The sequence below is a fragment of the Tachypleus tridentatus genome, unplaced genomic scaffold (genome assembly GCF_004210375.1).
Source record: "Tachypleus tridentatus isolate NWPU-2018 unplaced genomic scaffold, ASM421037v1 Hic_cluster_1, whole genome shotgun sequence".
NCBI lineage: Eukaryota > Metazoa > Arthropoda > Merostomata > Xiphosura > Limulidae > Tachypleus > Tachypleus tridentatus.
In genome coordinates this window covers 11278417-11301501 of record NW_027467777.1, presented here as the reverse complement: position 1 = coordinate 11301501, position 23085 = coordinate 11278417, and the positions used below count along the sequence as shown (strand labels likewise).

The 23085-nt window shown below is 33.6% G+C and overlaps 1 protein-coding gene across 1 annotated transcript; it reads right to left on the bottom strand.

Annotated features, from left to right (window-relative positions):
* Positions 1-138: 138 nt before the first annotated feature.
* LOC143241779 (TLC domain-containing protein 2-like) lies at positions 139-20845 on the bottom strand. Its single transcript, XM_076485010.1, has 5 exons — positions 20419-20845; positions 17657-17740; positions 15246-15328; positions 8585-8756; positions 139-5604 (listed from the first exon to the last, which is right to left on the bottom strand). The coding sequence occupies exons 2-5, from the start codon at positions 17733-17735 to the stop codon at positions 5354-5356; spliced, it is 585 nt and encodes a 194-aa protein (XP_076341125.1). The 5' UTR covers positions 17736-17740; positions 20419-20845; the 3' UTR covers positions 139-5353.
* Positions 20846-23085: the final 2240 nt, after the last annotated feature.

Genomic DNA, 23085 nt, shown 5'->3' with positions numbered 1-23085 from the left:
TTATTTAATGTCATGGTAGTTTCTTTATGATAAAAAGGAATGCTGTAAGAAGAATTTTTTTGTATTGGTGTTGTTAGTAGAAAGCTGGTTTTTGTTATTCTTTTCGAACGTATTAGTTTTATTTGTGAAGTTTTGCAGTTTTTCTTTTTCTTCCTCGAAGGATTGTATGGATGATAATAATGGGGGATTTCTACATCTAGAATATCGACAGTTTTGACAGAATATTTTAGTGATATTATTGAGTTATAAGGAGGTGTTTTCAAGGATCTGTTGCACAAGTTATTATTATGTGCTCCTATTGTTATCAGTGCTTTTAATGTGAGAGACTGAGGTTTGTTTCTGTATTTTACGTTATGTGCTAGCAACTTGGCATATTGATAATGCTTTGTCATTTCTCAGCGAGTTTAAGTTTCTGAAATAGTTGTTTCCTACTGTAACTGAGTGGTTCATCACTTGATTCATGCCAAATGTTGGCAGGTATTGGAATAAGTGAAAGAGAAGGAAAGTAACCATCTCTTTCAGAGTGTTGAGTGTATTGCTGGTCATGCTGAGAGTTTACAGTAAAAGATGAAAGACTGCTGTTTTCTGACGAAGGTAATTTTACATGCGATTGATCGACTGGTGAAGACTGTAGTATAGAATATGTGGGGTTTGTTATATTGATAGTGACTTGGTGTGGTTTTGGAGATATAGGAATGAAAAGTTTCATGGGTAAACCAGAGCAAACAGAAGTGTAAGAATAATGTTAGTTGGGGAATGTAATGTTTTGGGGGTTTTTTGTTTACTCTTCCAGCAGAACTTGAAGGATCACAGTGAGACAGTAAGCGAGTTTTTTTTATTGTGTACACCGAGTGATAGAAGTGCTGTTGCGGGATCTGGTAGCTTCTAAGATAGAAAGAAATGTGGAATTTGGACAGGGGACAGTAGAAGAACTATTAGAAGTAAGAATGGGAGATGATTGGGGTAACTTAGAAGACAAGAGTGGAAGAATGCTGCAGGAAATACAATATTTGAAGCCAAGTTGAGAAGCTGAGGTGAAGTCCATCTTGTGCAAGGAAATTAGCGAGTGGTATTAGGTTTGTGTGGTTAATGAAGGCAAGTTGGGAGTTGAGTCTACATAAAAAAAGTTTGATTAATTCATTAAAATGTTGAATTTTCTTGTTGAGTTGTTTTTTGTGTTGAAATCACTGAAAGTGTGTTTGTTCACGTGTCTATGTATTACACAAGAAATAGCCATTCTAATGTGTAGTCTGAGGCTGAAGATGTGTTATTGTGTTTTCAAGTTCTGAGAAGCAGTTTTCAGTAGTCTTATCACATTGTTTAAGGTCATTTGTACCAAAGTGAATTATAAGAAATCAGACATATTTGGGAAGAGAATAGCTATGGCATCGTTGATTTTAGCTCCAACAATGTATTTTGACAGGATGTGGTGTCCGTTAATAAAGGTTAAGTGTTCATGTAGGTACTTTAGCTTTAAATCACCTAAAATACTTATATTAGGAAATATAAGAGTATACTTATCTGAATTGGGTTCATGTTCCTTACATGGTAATATATTCATGATGTGCTAATAATATGGTTTCTATTTCAGTTTTATCAAGACTCTAGGGGCCTACGAATTTTTTAGCACATCATAAATATATTTTATTACAAACCTGAAAATATAAAAGTAATATCACATTTAGTATTGACAATTAAGTCAAATTTATGCAAAGCGAATGTTGATAAAACACTGAACAATGTAACTTGACAAGGTTAGTCAAATCACTTTATCATAATAAAAACATGGTAAACAAATAACCTGTGCAATAATGACGAAAAGAGACAACAAAAGTTAAAGTTATCAAACGAACTAAATTCAGGTACTGTTAAAGAGGTTACATATTGATATTAAACCAAAATAATACATGCACACACACAAAAATAGACTTTCTTTACTAATAAATAAAAGTGAAAATTTGGCCACTTCTAAAGAGGCAAGCTCATGGGCAAAACAGTTTCAGGACCACCTTATTTAACAGTATGACAACAACTTTATAACACAAATATTCACTTTCTTCCTGCTTTGAAATTGTAATCATTAACCAGATCTTCATTAGCCAAAAAAAAATGTGACAAAGCATAAAAAGACATTTTTATAAGAGTTGTTTTGTTCTCACCAGAGTTGGGTGAACTGTCACATTATAAAATAATTCTTCTTTGACTTGACTGTTTCAGTGAGATCAGCTGCTGCACTGTTTTTGGCTCATTACTCACTTTACACAAATAGAAAATCTTCTCATTTGTGTAAATGTAAACTTACAGTGCATTTAGAAATGTTAAGTTTCCTTTGAGGCGAGACCTACTGAGCCAAGTTCAAAATATAAAGGGCAGTTTATTAAAAACTAAACAAGGTATACCAAGACTTTACTTACTAACAAGGGCAGTTTATTAAAAACTAAACAAGGTATACCAAGACTTTATTTACTAACAAGGGTTAGCATAAGAACACTTAACATCGTATCTTATATAAAGGGCAGTTTATTAAAAACTAAACAAGGTATACCAAGACTTTACTTACTAACAAGGGTTAGCATAAGAACACTTAACATCGTATCTTCTTTTTTTTTAATGTAGTTTTTCTAGTAATACTGTATCAAAATAGGATAAATGATTTACCTGAAACTTTGAAGCATAATGTATATTTATAGTGCCACAAAAATATATAAGACTAAGTGATAACATAATAATAGTAGTTATATTTAGCACTTAGTTACTCCGCAAAAGGAGAATTTAAAAAAGTCGCTGTAATTATATTTCTCTCTCACAATAAAAAATACAGTAATGGTACTTTACATTTCCAATAAAGAAGTTTTGTAATAACTTTGTCTGCATATACCAGTAAACTTCAGTTAACTTTCATGGTACACATGCTAACATCTTTTAAAAATTCTTTTATCCAACACAAGGCCACAGAAACAGTTGTACTGATATTATGTTGGAATAAAAACAATTAAAGTTTGAAAATACAGTAGCAAACTGTAACACTTGTGTAAATATAGACTGCTTTAAAATATACAGTTTGTAGTTGCAAGACTGGGATAAAAATGGAAAAACCACTGCATATTTTAAAAATATACTTTGGTAAAAAATAAGTAAAACTGTCCAAAATTTTATACTGACCATTTAAAATAGTTTTTCGACACAAGTATGTTACTAGCTTTCACTTCTTATGACATCACTACAGTACATTTTAACTCTGACAGGCCAGAATTCACTTGACAAACAGTCAAACTGTCTTTTTTTTGAGATGTACAACCTTCAAATAATATTTTTAAATACAAAAATACAAATCATGTTACATGAATATATATAATATCATCTCTAATAACTTAATAAGTAGTTCAATCAAAAGAATTGTTAATGGGTTATTTGAAGCTTCAATTGACAAATCATGTTACATGAATATATGTAATATCATCTCTAATAACTTAATAAGTAGTTCAATTAAAAGAATTGTTAATGGGTTATTTGAAGCTTCAATTGAGTTTTCTACATAATACTGCTGTTACTTCTGGAGTACAGCACTTAAAACGACTGACTGATTGATCTTACACAAGGTTATGATAGAAAAGGTGAGGTTTTCATTTCACGTGCACGGAGTTTGTGAAAAACAAGAAGTGTACATCTCAAACTTACTACAGCCAGCTTCAGGTTAGTCTGAAGAGTTTTAATCTCTTTTTTTAAGAAAATAGTCTTAACCATTTTTTTTTTCTCTTATTCAAAATTGTCACAATTATCAAAACAATATTCAGCATCACCAACAATTAAAGCTTAAGTCACAAACGATCCTGTACAAGTGTCAAAATGAAAAACTGTTCACACGCATGTTCCACACATTATACAAAAGTATTAGAGATACATTATAAAACTTGTCTTCCAGAGTTTAGCATTTACCATTATTTCACAGTTGAAATAATTTTTCATATCCACAAATCACTTGAAACTCCTTACATATAGTCACTATGCATCGTAAAAACGTAATTTGGTTGTATAGGGTAACTTTTAAAAGACAGTAGAAAGCTATATATTTAGATACAGCGAAAAATGTTTTACAAGAATATTTCTAATGATGAAAGAAAGTCATGACTACTACATGAAAGTGTAGCAAATACAGTGTCAACCACCTTTCTATGTGAAACTCTTAGATATATCATTACACATTTTTTATACTCCGACTTTGTTGTTTATCAAAATTTATAGCATCTCTTATTTGTAAAAATACTTTTCAAACTTTGTTATTATAATTTACGATATAAAAATTTCTCATTAAATAAAAATATATATCAAAATTCACTGTAGAATAAATATTTCTGAATTAATAAAATTACCTTAAATTTTGTTACAATGGATCTATGTTACTTTCATTAAAAATCTATCTAAGCAAGACTATTCTAAATAAAGTAACAGATTATTGTGTTTAGCATAACACACAGACATCTGGTTCTTCAAGGTTGTCCTTTCATATCCACCCTTACAAGAAAAAATACAAAGATATGTTTAGATTTACTCTTCACCTTTTTTCAGTCAATCATCAAAACCCTTTTTAAACTCTAGTAAAATGCTGCCCCTTACAACCAACTTATACTGAACTACTACAAACTAATCTTCAGTCCATAGCCTATCCCTCACTAATTTGCTAAAGTTAGTAAAACAACAAGTCTCTTCCTTTACATTTGTCCTGCAAACAAAATAGTTAACTGTTCGAACATGCATTTAAATTAGTATTAAAGGCACAAGAGCATGCAGACATGAGAGAACATTCCATCCCACCTACTAAGCCTTTTCAATTTATCTTACATTGCAGATGCTATACAGAAGTATTTTCTATGCAGGTTATTAGTTCATCTGGAGCCATGATGCACTGGTTAGTTAAGGTACAAACTATAAACTAGAACGACTTAAGACTGCTTTCCAAACCTAACAGAAATGTACACAACACCAACAACATAACATCATAGAAGTAAAAGAGTTTTTACTTTCAGGCTCAGTGAATTATAAATTTAGCTTAAGACAACTAACAAAGATGTTTAATAAAAACATGTACAAGTTATAACTCTTAGGTATATTTTACCAACAAAATAATACATCAAGCAACAGACATTCAAACTGAACAAAACTTACTGTTAGTTATTTTCTAAAAGTATTTTAAAATTTTAAAGAAAATAATTATTTATTGCACACACACACACACACACAGAGAGATAAAAAATGATTTTCAAGCAAGAGTAAACAATTAAGTCAGTAGAATACGTTGACACCCGAGATGTTAATAACAATGGAAGAGCAGTTGGTTATGGATTTGACCACTAATTTAATCTTTCTTTTTGGTAAGCTCCAGGGAGAACGCTTCATTTGGTCTTGTAAGAATGTCTCCTTCTTTGTTACGCTTGGGCCCAAAATCACTATTTAATAGTCTAAAGAAAAGTACAATACTCATCAGTACAATGGCAGCAAGGCCGATACTCCCACAAGTATATGCATACAGAGGCACGAGTTCTCTGTGTACCACGAGCCAACGAGTCATCCAGGCCAGCGTCACCACTCTGAACAGAATAAAGGTAGCTGAAGAAAAGGAATGGTTAATGCAGACAACAAAATAAACATCAAGTCACGTTGTCTAAGATGGGAACGTTTCTGAACACAACTAAGCTACAATAAAGGTTAAACACAGCTAGAAATAAACTAATCCATATATGTACATCTCTCCAGCAGCACTTATCGAGCATTAACAGTTTGAGAATTGTTGGAATACACTGTTTATTTGTTAAGCATTAACAGTTTGAGAATTGTTGGAATACACTGTTTATTTGTTAAGCATTAACAGTTTGAGAATTGTTGGAATACACTGTTTATTTGTTAAGCATTAACAGTTTGAGAATTGTTGGAATACACTGTTTATTTGTTAAGCATTAACAGTTTGAAAATTGTTGGAATACACTGTTTATTTGTTAAGCATTAACAGTTTGAAAATTGTTGGAATACACTGTTTATTTGTTAAGCATTAACAGTTTGAAAATTGTTGGAATACACTGTTTATTTGTTAAGCATTAACAGTTTGAAAATTGTTGGAATACACTGTTTATTTGTTAAGCATTAACAGTTTGAGAATTGTTGGAATACTCTGTTTATTTGTTAAGCATTAACAGTTTGAGAATTGTTGGAATACTCTGTTTATTTGTTAAGCATTAACAGTTTGAGAATTGTTGGAATACTCTGTTTATTTGTTAAGCATTAACAGTTTGAGAATTGTTGGAATACTCTGTTTATTTGTCAAGCATTAACAGTTTGAGAATTGTTGGAATATACGCAAAAACGGTTCGTTTGGGTTGAGAAAATATTTTACATAGAAGAGCGAACAACGTTTCTACCTTCTTCGGTCATCGTCAGGTTCACAAAGAAAGAGGTAACTGAACGGAAGTTGACCACGTTTGGAAGGGGTTCTGTAACTGAGTGTCGGAATGTAGGGGGCGGTATTAGATGTTTGAATATACAATTTTATTTATTTTATTGTATTAATATAGGTATAAAGGCATTCCTTTATATTGGTTTACTTTGGATTTAAGTTGTTGTATAAGTAAAGCTTCTTTAATTTTGCTTTTGTTTATGTATGTTTCTTTATTTAGTATTTGAGTGTTTTCTATGGTTATGTTGTGTTTATTTGACTTGCAGTGTTCGAAAACGTGTGAAGGTGACTTATGTTCTTTGAATCTGGTTTCCATTTTTCTACTTGTTTCTCCAATATAGAAGTCGTGGCAGTTATCACATTGTATTTTGTAAATAATGTTGGTGTGGTGTTTGTCAGTGTAGTTTTTACATAGTATAGACCTCAGTTTTGTGCCTGGTTTTTGAATAAATTTGATATTAACTGGAATGTCATATTTTGTCACTAGTTTTTGCCAAATGTTGGTTATTTTTTGCTGATGTTGGGAATATATGGTATGCAGCAGTATATTGTTTCGTGAGATATTTATTTTTGTTGGTTGATTTTGCTTTCTGTCCAGGTGTGTGCGTATAATGGTTTTCTACGATTTGTGGAGGAAACGTATTGATGTTGATGAAGTATTGTTTTATTTTGTGTAATTCATCGTTAATTTTATCTGGCGAGCATTGTTTTATGGCTGTGTTTATTTGGTTTCTTAGTATGCTGAGTTTTTGTTTTGTTTCATGTGCCAAGTCCCAAGGAATGTATAGTCCAATATGAGTGATTTTTCTGTGGATTTCTGTTTTGAATTGTGTGTCGGTTCTTGTAATTTTGAGGTTAAGAAATGATATTCGATAGCTTTTTTTCCTGTTCACATGTGAAGTTAATGTTGGGATGTATAGAGTTAATGTGATTGAAAAAATTAAGTGTGTGTTCTGTAGATGTGAATCCCGCAACCATGTCATCTACATATCTGTTCCAATATAGTGGTCGATGTAATGCTGTGTTAATTGCTTGTGTTTCAACTTGCATCATAAAAATATTGGCTAGAACTGGCAATACTGGGTTGCCAATGCTTAGGCCATTTGTTTGTATATAGTTGTGGTTGTTGAACATGAAGTTTGTCTTTATTGTGGTGAATTCTATGAGGGTTGCTAATTGGTTGCTGGGAATGTCTATAGTTGGGTTAGGGTCTCGGATATAGAGTTCTAAGGCTATCTTGCAGGCTTCAGTGGTTGGAACTTCTGTAAATTGTATATTCAAACATCTAACACGGCCCCCTACATTCCGACACTCAGTTACACAACCCCTTCCAAACATGTGATCAGCTTCCGGTCAGTTACCTCTTTCTTTTTGAACCTGACGATGACCGAAGAAAGTCGAAACATTGTTCGCTCTTCTATGTAAAATATTTTCTCAACCCAAATGAGCCGTTTTTGCATATATATTTCTCTACAAGTGGGTTTTCTCGACATCACTGGTTGGAATACTCTGTTTATTTGTCAAGCATTAACAGTTTGAGAATTGTTGGAATACTCTGTTAATAACAAATATTTCTCTGTACAGACAGACTAACCATTTCACAATTCAACAATATTCTGAACTTGTTATAAATAATTCTCAGTGATTCCATAGAAACAGACTGCATGTTTACTGGTTTAACAAAACTACTATTTATATTCCTAATTATGGCCTTGCTCAACAGTCATAGAAAGATATGGTTTCTAGCCAAAAAATTGTTTTAACTTAAGCATTTTGTATAATTCATCATTCTAATTGCTTTATTCATCATGTCCCTTATGAAGTTAACATAAATGATACACTACAGTACAAAATGTAACCTTACATAAAAATATTTGACACTTTGTGAAATAAAAACATCTCAAACAATAATAAAAAAAAACAATTACAGAAAATGTCAATACTGATTTTTGTAAACAAAAACTTAAAAGGTTAAACATGTAGACAAAAGCCCATTAAATTTTCATAAGTAAAAAAATTTAACCATATTAAAGAAAGAAGCCTCCTTTCATAAATAAGACTGTAGAAGTAAACATTGAAAGAGAACAGATTTGATACTAAAAATTATCCTGGATTGTACAGAAGACAAACAAAACTCACCTAGGTTTGCAAGACTATTCAGTCTATACCAAGGGTTACTCTTGCTGATGCTTACTATAACCATCAACTGTCTCAGATGAAGAAATATGTTATTTACTTCCACAAGTAGAGCAGCTAAAGCATAACCTACGTATAGTTTTGTACATACGGTGATCCCAAAACAAAGGATGACCTATACATTAAAAAACTATTAGCATAATAATAATCCTTCATTTAGGTCATTTATAATCCAATACTAAAACAGAATTTAGTCAAAACCTATCACAGCAATATGTACTTATCAACTCAGTTTTCTTTAACATATTCATAAACAAACACTTAGCAGAAGAGAAATACATTTAAACCAAGTCCAGCTCTTCCAATTTAATTACAAAAATACAAATTTACAAGAACTATTAACAGAATGTGAGTAAAACTTTATAGTATAGTGCTGTCAAAACAGTATGTGTTAGTAATTGATCTAAAAACTGAAAAACAAGTCCTAACATTATTACTAATGCACACTTTATAAGTAACAAAAAGATATATTTATTTCTTTATTCTACAAAACTAATATAGAAACTAACTTCCAACTTCACATGGTATTAATCACCATCTGTGTGCCAAATGAAATACTTGTAAAACCCAAATTAGCTTTTTTTTTTTTATCTTAAAACAAAGCCATGTTGAGCTATTTGCTGTGTACACCACAGGGATCAAACCCCAGAAGTGTTAGCAATTTAAGTCTAGATTTACCAGTGTCAAAACAGGGTTTAAATATCTTTATTTCAGCACACTGTATTTAGTAGTAACAGGTGTGATACAACATCATTATAAAACTTTAATAATTTAAACATTACATATGTACACATAACTGCTCTATATACTCTTAAGACACTAAATCATAAGGAGGATATAAAAACACTAAGCAATACTATTTGTTCTAATACAGTAAATTTGTTCAGCTCAATTATTAACCAAAAAAGCCTACTGAGAAAACAATAGACCCCTTGTAGCAAGTTTACAGATTTACCCTAATAAAATCAGGGAGTCACTTCCCCACCATGCAAATAACATTTTGTGTAGCTTTGTGCTAAAACAACAACAAGAACAGAAAATAATGTAATTCAAATTATTATTATAATTATGTAATACCATACTAGTATTATTATAACAATTTTTGTTTCATGGGCTGCATCTTTACCAACTGTTTTCACATATTTTTTAGTGTAAATTCACTTTAATAGCTTCAGTATTCATTTATAATCTTTCACATGTTTGAAAACAATGCTATAATTCTGGTGTTCAACAATTTATTGTACACTTTTGCATCACTTATACATTAAGTACTGTTCTTGCTCAGAGAACAAACACCAAGACTTCTTTACTAGGACTATAACAGATAAAGGCAAACTTAGACAACACTCACAGATTCTAATCACTGTCTTGTATTTTCAACGTTACAAAAAATAAATTCACTAAATCTGTTTTTGGATAAAGAGAAAACAAAAAACAGTCTTTTTAATTTTAGAATTTTCAAAGCACAAAAATAAAAAGAACTTTATTGTCGTGCCATCTAGTGCATGGTTAGGTGGCTGTAATGAGAAGATTACACTTAGGTTGTAATCAAATTATATAAAAACCCTGAAAAGGGCAAAACAAATTTATATTCATTACTTGGGTTTCGAATTACATGCAATGCTACATGAGGACTATCTGTCCCTAATTTAACAGTAAAGGAGTAGAGAGAAGGCAGCTAGTTGTCACTATCCACCAGAGGACTATCTGTCCCTAATTTAATAGTAAAGGAGTAGAGAGAAGGCAGCTAGTTGTCACTATCCATTAGAGGATTATCTGTCCCTAATTTAATAGTAAAGGAGTAGAGGGAAGGCAGCTAGTTGTCACTATACACCAGAGGACAATCTGTCCCTAATTTAATAGTAAAGGAGTAGAGAGAAGCCAGCTAGTTGTCACTATCCACCAGAGGACTATCTGTCCCTAATTTAATAGTAAAGGAGTAGAGAGAAGCCAGCTAGTTGTCACTATCCACCACAGGACTGTCTGTCCCTAATTTAATAGTAAAGGAGTAGAGAGAAGCCAGCTAGTTGTCACTATCCACCAGAGAACTATCTGTCCCTAATTTAATAGTAAAGGGTAGAGAGAAGGCAGCTAGTTGTCACTATCCACCACAGGACTGTCTGTCCCTAATTTAATAGTAAAGGAGTAGAGAGAAGCCAGCTAGTTGTCACTATCCACCAGAAGACTATCTGTCCCTAATTTAATAGTAAAGGAGTAGAGGAAGGCAGCTAGTTGTCACTATCCACCAGAGGACTATCTGTCCCTAATTTAATAGTAAAGGAGTAGAGGGAAGGCAGCTAGTTGTCACTATCCACCAGAGAACTATCTGTCCCTAATTTAATAGTAAAGGAGTAGAGGGAAGGCAGCTAGTTGTCACTATCCACCACAGGACAATCTGTCCCTAATTTAATAGTAAAGGAGTAGAGGGAAGGCAGCTAGTTGTCACTATCCACCACAGGACAATCTGTCCCTAATTTAATAGTAAAGGAGTAGAGGGAAGGCAGCTAGTTGTCACTATCCACCACAGGACAATCTGTCCCTAATTTAATAGTAAAGGAGTAGAGGGAAGGCAGCTAGTTGTCACTATCCACCACAGGACAATCTGTCCCTAATTTAATAGTAAAGGAGTAGAGAGAAGCCAGCTAGTTGTCACTATCCACCAAAGGACTATCTGTCCCTAATTTAATAGTAAAGGAGTAGAGAGAAGCCAGCTAGTTGTCACTATCCACCACAGGACTGTCTGTCCCTAATTTAATAGTAAAGGAGTAGAGAGAAGGCAGCTAGTTGTCACTATCCACCACAGGACTGTCTGTCCCTAATTTAATAGTAAAGGAGTAGAGAGAAGCCAGCTAGTTGTCACTATCCACCAGAAGACTATCTGTCCCTAATTTAATAGTAAAGGAGTAGAGGGAAGGCAGCTAGTTGTCACTATCCACCAGAGGACTATCTGTCCCTAATTTAATAGTAAAGGAGTAGAGGGAAGGCAGCTAGTTGTCACTATCCACCAGAGGACTATCTGTCCCTAATTTAATAGTAAAGGAGTAGAGGGAAGGCAGCTAGTTGTCACTATCCACCACAGGACAATCTGTCCCTAATTTAATAGTAAAGGAGTAGAGGGAAGGCAGCTAGTTGTCACTATCCACCAAAGGACTATCTGTCCCTAATTTAATAGTAAAGGAGTAGAGAGAAGGCAGCTAGTTGTCACTATCCACCACAGGACTGTCTGTCCCTAATTTAGTAGTAAAGGAGTAGAGAGAAGCCAGCTAGTTGTCACTATCCACCACAGGACAATCTGTCCCTAATTTAATAGAAAGGAGTAGAGAGAAGGCAGCTAGTTGTCACTATCCACCAGAGGACTATCTGTCCCTAATTTAATAGTAAAGGAGTAGAGAGAGGCAGCTAGTTGTCACTATACACCAGAAAACTATATGTCCCTAACTTAATAGTAAAGGAGTAGAGGGAAGGCAGCTAGTTGTCACTATCCACCAGAGGACTATCTGTCCCTAATTTAATAGTAAAGGAGTAGAGGGAAGGCAGCTAGTTGTCACTATCCACCACAGGACAATCTGTCCCTAATTTAATAGTAAAGGAGTAGAGGGAAGGCAGCTAGTTGTCACTATCCACCACAGGACAATCTGTCCCTAATTTAATAGTAAAGGAGTAGAGGGAAGGCAGCTAGTTGTCACTATCCACCACAGGACAATCTGTCCCTAATTTAATAGTAAAGGAGTAGAGGGAAGGCAGCTAGTTGTCACTATCCACCACAGGACAATCTGTCCCTAATTTAATAGTAAAGGAGTAGAGAGAAGGCAGCTAGTTGTCACTATCCACCACAGGACAATCTGTCCCTAATTTAATAGTAAAGGAGTAGAGGGAAGGCAGCTAGTTGTCACTATCCACCACAGGACAATCTGTCCCTAATTTAATAGTAAAGGAGTAGAGGGAAGGCAGCTAGTTGTCACTATCCACCACAGGACAATCTGTCCCTAATTTAATAGTAAAGGAGTAGAGAGAAGCCAGCTAGTTGTCACTATCCACCAAAGGACTATCTGTCCCTAATTTAATAGTAAAGGAGTAGAGAGAAGCCAGCTAGTTGTCACTATCCACCACAGGACTGTCTGTCCCTAATTTAATAGTAAAGGAGTAGAGAGAAGGCAGCTAGTTGTCACTATCCACCACAGGACTGTCTGTCCCTAATTTAATAGTAAAGGAGTAGAGAGAAGCCAGCTAGTTGTCACTATCCACCAGAAGACTATCTGTCCCTAATTTAATAGTAAAGGAGTAGAGGGAAGGCAGCTAGTTGTCACTATCCACCAGAGGACTATCTGTCCCTAATTTAATAGTAAAGGAGTAGAGGGAAGGCAGCTAGTTGTCACTATCCACCAGAGGACTATCTGTCCCTAATTTAATAGTAAAGGAGTAGAGGGAAGGCAGCTAGTTGTCACTATCCACCACAGGACAATCTGTCCCTAATTTAATAGTAAAGGAGTAGAGGGAAGGCAGCTAGTTGTCACTATCCACCAAAGGACTATCTGTCCCTAATTTAATAGTAAAGGAGTAGAGAGAAGGCAGCTAGTTGTCACTATCCACCACAGGACTGTCTGTCCCTAATTTAGTAGTAAAGGAGTAGAGAGAAGCCAGCTAGTTGTCACTATCCACCACAGGACAATCTGTCCCTAATTTAATAGAAAAGGAGTAGAGAGAAGGCAGCTAGTTGTCACTATCCACCAGAGGACTATCTGTCCCTAATTTAATAGTAAAGGAGTAGAGGGAAGGCAGCTAGTTGCCACTATCCATTAGAGGACAATCTGTCCCTAATTTAATAGTAAAGGAGTAGAGGGAAGGCAGCTAGTTGTCACTATCCACCAGAGAACTATCTGTCCCTAATTTAATAGTAAAGGAGTAGAGGGAAGGCAGCTAGTTGTCACTATCCACCAGAGAACTATCTGTCCCTAATTTAATAGTAAAGGAGTAGAGAGAAGGCAGCTAGTTGTCACTATCCACCAAAGGACTATCTGTCCCTAATTTAATAGTAAAGGAGTAGAGAGAAGGCAGCTTGTTGTCACTATCCACCAGAGGACTGTCTGTCCCTAATTTAATAGTAAAGGAGTAGAGGGAAGGCAGCTAGTTGTCACTATCCACCAGAGAACTATCTGTCCCTAATTTAATAGTAAAGGAGTAGAGAGAAGGCAGCTAGTTGTCACTATCCACCAAAGGACTATCTGTCCCTAATTTAATAGTAAAGGAGTAGAGAGAAGGCAGCTTGTTGTCACTATCCACCAGAGGACTGTCTGTCCCTAATTTAATAGTAAAGGAGTAGAGGGAAGGCAGCTAGTTGTCACTATCCACCACAGGACTATCTGTCCCTAATTTAATAGTAAAGGAGTGGAGGGAAGGCAGTTAGTTGTCACTATACACCAGAAGACTATCTGTCCCTAATTTAATAGTAAAGGAGTAGAGAGAAGGCAGATAGTTGTCACTATCCACCAGAGAGCTATCTGTCCCTAATTTAATAGTAAAGGAGTAGAGGGAAGGCAGCTAGTTGTCACTATCCACCAGAGGACTATATGTCCCTAACGTAATAGTAAAGGAGTAGAGGGAAGGCAGCTAGTTGTCACTATCCATTAGAGGACTGTCTGTCCCTAATTTAATAGTAAAGGAGTAGAGAGAAGCCAGCTAGTTGTCACTATCCACCAGAGGACTATCTGTCCCTAATTTAATAGTAAAGGAGTAGAGAGAAGGCAGCTAGTTGTCACTATCCACCAGAGGACTATCTGTCCCTAATTTAATAGTAAAGGAGTAGAGAGAAGGCAGCTAGTTGTCACTATCCACCACAGGACTATCTGTCCCTAATTTAATAGTAAAGGAGTTGAGGGAGGGCAGCTAGTTGTCACTATCCACCACAGGCTATTCTTTTGCCAACAAATACTGCGATTGATCATCACATTACAATGCTCCCAAAGTTGAAATGACAAGCACATTTGTTGGATGGGCATTCAAACCCGTGACCTTCATATTACGAGTTAAATGCCGGACCATTTAAGTTATCTTCTCTTACGTTTCATGCCACAGTTATTTACTTAACATTATGTAGTTTCTACGATTACTTTTACTCATTTTCAAAATATTTTCTTGATTTCAATTTTATCTCAAACAAATTAAACCACAATTCAATAGATTTAGTTTTAGAAATCTTTAAACTTTCTGTAAGTTAACATTTATGAAAAGGATGAAATTAGATGTATTCCTTTTTAACTACAGGACTATGAATTTCAGATGTATAGAAATTTGTTTTGTATTTAAAAAGGTGAATAATTAATATTATCATAAATTTTTAAAACAAATGTTTCTTTTTGTGTGTTCTTTATAGGTTATTTGCAAAATAGTTGAACAGACATGTCTTCCAAATGTTGTGTTAACAGAAATACACTGAGTAGTAAACAGTAAAGCAAGTGATAAACACATTAATAGATGCTTCTACATTTCCGTAACTTGTGCCACTTTTAGCAGTAGATGGGGAGGTGTTATTTTTGGTCCTTCCAATAATGCTAAAAATATCTTGTACATGAACTTAAATCATAACAAAACAAACAATGCAACTTACAAAGGCATGATGAACCATGAGTTCGTACGAGTTACGACAGCGGTGATTTGAGCTCATGTCGATGAAATCATAAATAAAGTACCCTGAAATTATACAAGAAAAGAAAACATTACTTTTATCAATAGAAATATTACTTAAAGGGTGAAAACATTCAGAGTTAGACGACGTGCCCAATAACAGCTTAATTATTTTTATTTGTAAGTATCAAGTAGTTATTTCTTACATGTGTTGACTAGTTTTTCATATCTGTTGTAACTCAGCTATAAATAAACAAGAAAATTTATATAATAGTGTTCACATACCATAAAGTTTTAAACACATTGCTACAAACAGTATCTAAGAGCTCACCTGTATACATTCAACAATAACTTAACCCTGAAATTAAATATTTCATTTAAAAACAATCAAACTGGTTCTCAAATGACAAACTTGAAATTCCCAGTATGGTTGAAAATTGTTATTAGAATGACGTGATCAGAAACATTGGTGTATATACACACAAAAAAACACAAGTACAACATATTCCTCACGAAAACAAACAAGATACATATAAGAACTAACATCACACTTCCATCAACTATAAAGCTTGTTTCGACTAACATTATGGACTTCAAGTGTTATTACATTAAATTATTTTTTTAAGTAAAATAAAACTATTTATCATTGTTCCTTTTTCATATGCAACAATTATCTAACTTAAGAGGGTTTTCAGTGGTTAACTACCCCACATTACTTATAAAATGACTATTCAGAGGATTCTTGTAATCCATGGGTTTTGTAAAGACAGTTCCTGATAAAACTAGCTGTTTGCTAGGTTTCTAATACTGAGTTTATCTCACAACAAAGCATCAGTATGTACCCTCATTTTTATCATTAACAAGATAATTTATTATTCCACCTGGAACAAACAGATAACACGAGTTGTTGCACAGTATGAAAAGTTTAAAATAAAGCTGTTTAGTGTGTAAAGAAAGATAACAAAACACAATAAATCAATAGTTAAACAAAAGTGACAAAATTAAACATTATTCGACCCAGATACTGACCACATTGTTTACTGTTACAATTTTGGGTTTTTTGTTTTGTTTTTTGCTGAATACATAACAATGTGGCCATATTTTTACAATACACAATATCATGTGTACATCAAAAACTCAGGACAATTCGTTATCTATATTTGCATAAAATCATACATTTGAATTAACAGTAAGCAGTAATTACCATGCATTCACATATCTTAATGAACTGTTTTAAGTTTTAATTAATGGCTTTTATTTCTGAACAATGTACTTGTTATTCAGGTTTCTCCTTCAAAGACCTGGTTCATAAACAACACCCTGCTTTTATTAAAGTTATTTCATTAAACACCAAAACAGTTTGTTTGTTGTTAGGTGTTATCTGTGATGTTTGTGCTACATATATTGAAACCTAATATTTAGTTATAAGCCTTAAACTTACTGCTGAAACACAGGGAGTCCTTTTAAATATGATCCTTAGTGTACATTAGTTCAAATCTTTGTATAAACTAATAAAGAGTCCAAGCATAAGATAAAATTAGACACAAGATGAACAAGTACCCATAAATTATTCAAGAGGTTGAAAAATGTTACTTACTCATACGTAATGATCCAACTTGTTTCCAGGAATAAATAACAGCCTCGTACAAACTCCACGATCAACTACATGTACTAGAAAACTATTAAATGACTGAAAAAAGTGTCACTCTTCAGGGTAGGAACAGTTGTTCCCATAATGTGTAGAATTCCAGGGACACTAATTGGAATCCCATATTTTGATAACTTGTAATGCCTACATTTGTTTCACACAAAATATCCAAATGTTTAAAAATCTAAAAGTACATAGGAATAAGTTATTTTTTACCTCAGAACATGGAATACAGAAAATGATATCCAAAGAATCACATTCTAATACATTTTGGCTGTCCAGGGATTCCTCAAGTTTCATTATTATCCCATGTTTTAAATTAATGATGAAAAGAGCTCTGAGACACACACCACAGTGATGATGTCTGTCTAAAAGACTGGATGTTCAAATTAAAGAAATATTTCAAGAGTTCTTTCGTACAGGAAAAAATGACCACTTGGAAGAGGTTTCCATATGTTTGTACTAGGTCTGTGTTGGCATGACACTCATGGCTAGAGAAGCTTTATTTCAATCATTCCTGCATAAGGATAATTCTGTAGGATCAACAAGTAGTAACAAGCAGTTGAAATCTTTCAACTGTTTCAGATGGAACATTTAACATGAAAATATAATAAGGCCCATCTGACATCAGATTTCAAAATATACAATTACCTTACAGTCATCTTTTCGCCACTGCTTTCTGCATTTAATTTTACACAATAACTAGATATATATATGAAAAAGGAAAACTAAAATAGTTTAGATACCTGTGGAGAAAGCAACCAGAAGATGGGATTTATTAGTGTGGATTTCAATCATATCTTCAGCCATTTTTTGGAACTTCATAGAAACTGGAAGAACCAACATAATGGAAATTGTTTTGTTTAACATAACATTAACAATGTAAGTAGATACTACATTAACAATGTAAATAGATATTAGCTTCTGATAAGAAGAAAACTAAAACATTGACCTGGCAATCAGTATATCCAACTAACTATATGTTTCATTATTCTTATAAAGATTAGAATGCATTCTCTCATCATTTTACATCCATAAATTCATTTAGATTAGTTAAATGTACGTACAAAAACAAACTTTTAGGCCCAAACAATATGCTAAACATTGGATCTGAGCAGACTTCATACATGTATTTCTAAACATTATACATTGAAATTACACCTTTCAAATGCTACTGAATAACTTGCACTGCACGTATAATAGCTCACTCCAAGAATTAAACATGGCTGAATTGAAGTTTCTATGCAAATAAAATAGGAGGAGAAGTGGAAAGAAAATAATGTCTCATTAAACAACCAACGTCTCAGCAAAATATACTTTAGAAGCTAATATGCACAAACTATAATCACTTAATAATTCAAATAGCCTCACACAGTTCTTTGATCAGTATAGAAATCAGGTGAGAGCAAAAAACATTTATAATTTAAACAGCAACTGTATTTCATGTTAATGCATTTTGAAAAAAATATGGTACAGTTGAACAGTAATACTTGAATATTTTTATTACAAGCTATCAGCAAAAATTACATTCTGCAGGGTGACCTTTGAAATCACTAAACGGATACGAGAAATGATAGAAAATCTTGTAAGTATATGTTTTGAACCTCCTAAAAACGTTAGCTATTTATGTTCAGGAATATTAAATTCATCAGACAGCAGTTACAAAACAAAAGAAATAAGACTTCACAAACTTAAAACATCTTGATAGTATCTTCTCTTACATCTTGTACAAGATACAAGGTCCATTTCAAAAGTTTTCATTGATTGAATCTGTCTTTGTTATGTAACCAAAGTTTATCAGTGTTAAATAATATAGTTGTAAATTCAAGATGATAATGTGATACCAAATTGCATTTTATCTTACAATTATTATCAGTGTTCATGCCTGTAACATAAAAATATCAGTGAGTCAAACTAGTGCAAGTTTATAACGAAAACAAATTTCACACGACATACACCATTACTCAAGTGCTATTTCTACAGATTAGTCAAGATACATTACTGTACATGTAGTAGAGAAGTCAGATTTTCCTAGATTCTGATCTAGTTTTCTAGAGGATTTAACAAAATAACAAAACATGTAAATAAAAAGATGTCCATAAATATTTACAGTAGGTAAAGGGCATAAATCCAATGGATCCATTAATTTTATCTAAAGAAACAATGGAATTTTGATTTGTTTCTCATATTAGTTTAACTAAACACTTAAATTAACACAAGATCAGCTAATTTTGATAAATGGCATACTACCAGGACATTTGATTTCAAAATGAATATGGTTATTTACTGATAAATGGTGTATCAAATATATCATGCCCATTAAAAGCAAATGTGTTTAAAATATATAATTTAATATTTTGAACTAATTTATTAGTTTTCTTTGTTACTAATCTGACATTTCATGATTATAATGTTCTAATTAGTTTTGAACTTCACGATGTTATTAACACTTAATGGATTTCATCACAGTTGATTACCTTAAACTCAAAAGGTAAGCTTTCTACCTAGTTATGTACACATATACATGTGTTTTAGTTAATTTTGTTTTCAACACACTATTAATAATTTATTTCAACAACCAATTTCAAAAGGACATCTGTGGGTTCTTACGCTATTAATCAAACACACCTAAAATGTAAAAAAACCTGAGCTAGAACTGATAATCTAGTTTGCTTGATCTAATAACCAAAATTCATGCATGTCCTTTCAGCCTAGTTTTGCTGTTTTAAAATCAATAGTTTTTACCGGGATAACAACAAAAAATGATACACTTTTTTTTTTTACTTTCTCTTAGGTGAAGCTGTAAAAATTTCTGCCAATAACTCCGTTGATTTTATGTAGGTGAGTGCAAAACTTATCAAATTTTGAGCAGTTTTTGTATAATAATTATGTACATGTGTCTGTTGTTTAGTGTCAACTCAGTTGTAGGTAGTAAAAATTTATCAATGCAGCAGATCTAAAAAAAAAACAAAACAAATTACAATCCATAAAAGTTAAGTATGTTTTTCTATCAAATAAAATTTTGTATCTTCGGTGCGAAGAAAAAAAAGGGAAAAAATTTAGTCAAAATTGGGGATTCTATATCTCGTGCATTTCTTAATGGATTGCTTCGAATTATAGTAAGTAAAATAAAGGTCCAATAGAGCACATCCATGGACATTATGTGATAGTTTGGATTACCACAGTCCGAGCTAAAGAAAGTGGAAAATCGTTAAACTATGATTGCTGTTAATAACACAGTTTGTCCTTCAGGTTGTTTTATCCGCACGACACACAACCATCTTGATGTTGCATATCCAATAAAGTCACTGCAAGAATATAAGGTAAAAACTGAAATATTACATTAGATTAATACTAATAACAGTTTGCAATGGTATAACACAACAGCACAAAAGAACATGGAATATACACTGAGCACGACATAACAGAGAGATGTAATATTCTAATTTTCTAAGACTAAAACAAATGCTTTGTTTTATATATTACTTTACTGTCAAAACATTCTTACCACAATATGGAAGCAAGTCCCGTTGTAAAGGAATGTATTAAAGAAACAGTGATGTTCCTCCATCTCCACTGAAGTAACGGTGACCTCCTAGCTACTGAGGGTGTGACTTGGCTTGTCAACTTGTTGAGAAACATAAACAGCCCGACAGAAATACACGAGACAACCGGCCCAAAGTACCATAACGCAAGTAATGAATATACCATTTTTTTATCCTAACAGTAACACTTCTCCAAACTTTTTAGTTTGTCCAAACATGAAACTCACTTAATATAACGAAATTTCATTTGTTACACGACTGACATACGATACGTAACATTTCAAAACACTTCTTGCTATTAACTCGCATAACGGCTCCCACACAAACAATCCTCAAGGTTTTTATTCATTTCTTGTGATAGGTAAACAATATAGCGCCATCTAAACAGTCAAGTAAAAAGGAAATGGAATACCAGATAAACTACTCAGTTTATTCATAATTAAAAGTTTTCATTCTCTGGGAAAAATGCTGGTAATAAATCGAAAAAAAATCATAAAATGAAGACATTCGTCAAGTAACCTATAACAAAATACATCCCATTTTATATGGTGACAAATGTTCCGTTCAAGTGAAGTTTTGTGGGAAGAAGGATAAAAAAAACAACAAAAAAACAACTGGTAATCGACTGAAAAATTCCTAGAATGAAGATATTCGCTGAGTAAAAATTGTAATAACATATAGCGTATTTTATATGGTGACAAATGTTCCATTTAAGTGATGTTTCGTGGGAAGAAGAATCAAGACGACACCACAAGTCCGTCATCTAATAAATACACTGCTGGCCAAAATCTTAAGGCCAATGAACATAAAGAAAAAATATGCATTTTGCGTTATTAGACTCAACCACTTATTTGAGAAGAGCTTCGAAAGATGAAAATAGGAAAAGGGAAAATAAAAAAAACCTTTTAGCACTTAATAGAGAAAATGTGAACACTATGAAATTAGCCTAAATACTAGCTGGTCAAAAGTTTAAAACCATACTGAAACGAAGCGTTAATCGGTAAACACGTAAAGAAATTTAGTCATTTGTGTTCAAGCATTAGTGTTGTCAACATCTTCCATTGATATCTCTTGTGTTACATTGGGTAAAAACATGGCAAAGGTAAAAAAAGTGGGCCTTTGGTTAAAGTTGACAGAGTTTGAACGTGGCAGAATTGTCAAGCTGCAAAAGCAAGGTCTCTCTCAAAGTGCCATTGCTGGTGAGATTGGGCGTAGTAAAACTGCTGTTGCAAATTTCTTAAAAGACCCTGAGGGATACAGAACAAGAATTTCAAGTGGTCGACCCAAGAAAATTTCGTTGGCGTTGAGCAAGAGGATTCGATGGGTTGTCCGGCAAGACACCAGCTGATCGTCGAACCAGGTTAAGGCCCTTACGAACGCAGAATGCAGCTCAAGAACAATAAGACAGCATCTACGAGAGAAAGGCTTTAAAAACTGTAAACGTCTTCAAAGGCCACACCTCCTTCCACACCACAAAACAGCTCGGTTAAACTTTGCTAAGAAGCACCAAACATGGGACGTAGAAAAGTGGACGAAGGTTTTATTCTCTGGTGAGAAAAAATTTAATCTGGATGGTCCAAACGGCTTCCAACGTTACTGGCACGAAAAGAATATCCCACCGGTGACATTTTCTACACGACACAGTGGAGGAGGTTCCATCATGATCTGGGGTGCTTTCTCCTGCTATGGAACAATGGAGCTTCAGGTTATACAGGGGCGTCAAACAGCAGTTGGCTACATTGGCATGTTGGAGAGAGCATCCATATTGACTGAAGGCCTTCGCTTGTGTGGAAATGACTGGATCTTTCAGCAGGACAATGCTACAATCCACAATGCCCGCAGGACAAATTACTTTTTCATGGCAAATAACGTGATTATTTTGGACCATCCAGCGTGTTCGCCCGAACTGAACCCCATTGAAAATGTTTAGGGTGGATGGCGAGGAAGTTTATAGAAATAGACGTCAATTTTAAACAGTGCATGATCTTCGTGAAGCCATATTCACCACTTCGAATAACATTCCAGCCAGCCTTCTACAAACGCTATATCGACCATGCCAAAGCGAATGTCTGGAGATATTCGCAATGACGGCCGTGAAACTCACTACTGAGACCTCTTGTTGGGCATTTCCTACCCTGTTTAGGTCTTCTTTTTAATATGATCTTAAACTTTTGACTAACTAGTATTTAGACTAATTTCATAGTGTTCACATTTTCTCTATTAAATACTAAAAAAAAATTTTTTATTATTTTCCCTTTTCTTATTTTCATCTTTCGAAGCTCTACTCAAATAAGTGGTTGAGTCTAGCAACGCAAAATGCATATTTTTTCTTTATGTTCATTGGCCTTAAGATTTTGGCCAGCAGTGTATGTGCACTAGAAATTGTAAACAAAAAAAAAAAAAAAAACATCCGTGGTTTTCGAATTTGTTTGTTTGTTTGTTTTATTCAATATCTGACACTTTTTACAGTTGTATAAACTTCTAAAGTTCAAGTAAAATTTTAAAACAATTGGTTTGGAATAATGGTAAAATAAATTTCCCTTGAACATCTTTTACCAGAAAGAAAGAGCAATTAGATAGCTGATTGAAAATAAACCTTTTCATTTCCCGCTAAAGTATTATCTAGATCA

Coding starts and splice junctions, on each gene's coding strand:
- LOC143241779 (XM_076485010.1), bottom strand. CDS start 17,735: ATGAAGTTCCAAAAAATGGCTGAAGATATGATTGAAATCCACACTAAT. Junction 15,329..17,656: donor TCTGGTTGCTTTCTCCACAG/GTATCTAAACTA, acceptor GTATAATTTCAG/GGTACTTTATTTATGATTTC. Junction 5,605..8,584: donor GAATAGTCTTGCAAACCTAG/GTGAGTTTTGTT, acceptor CCTTTTCTTCAG/CTACCTTTATTCTGTTCAGA.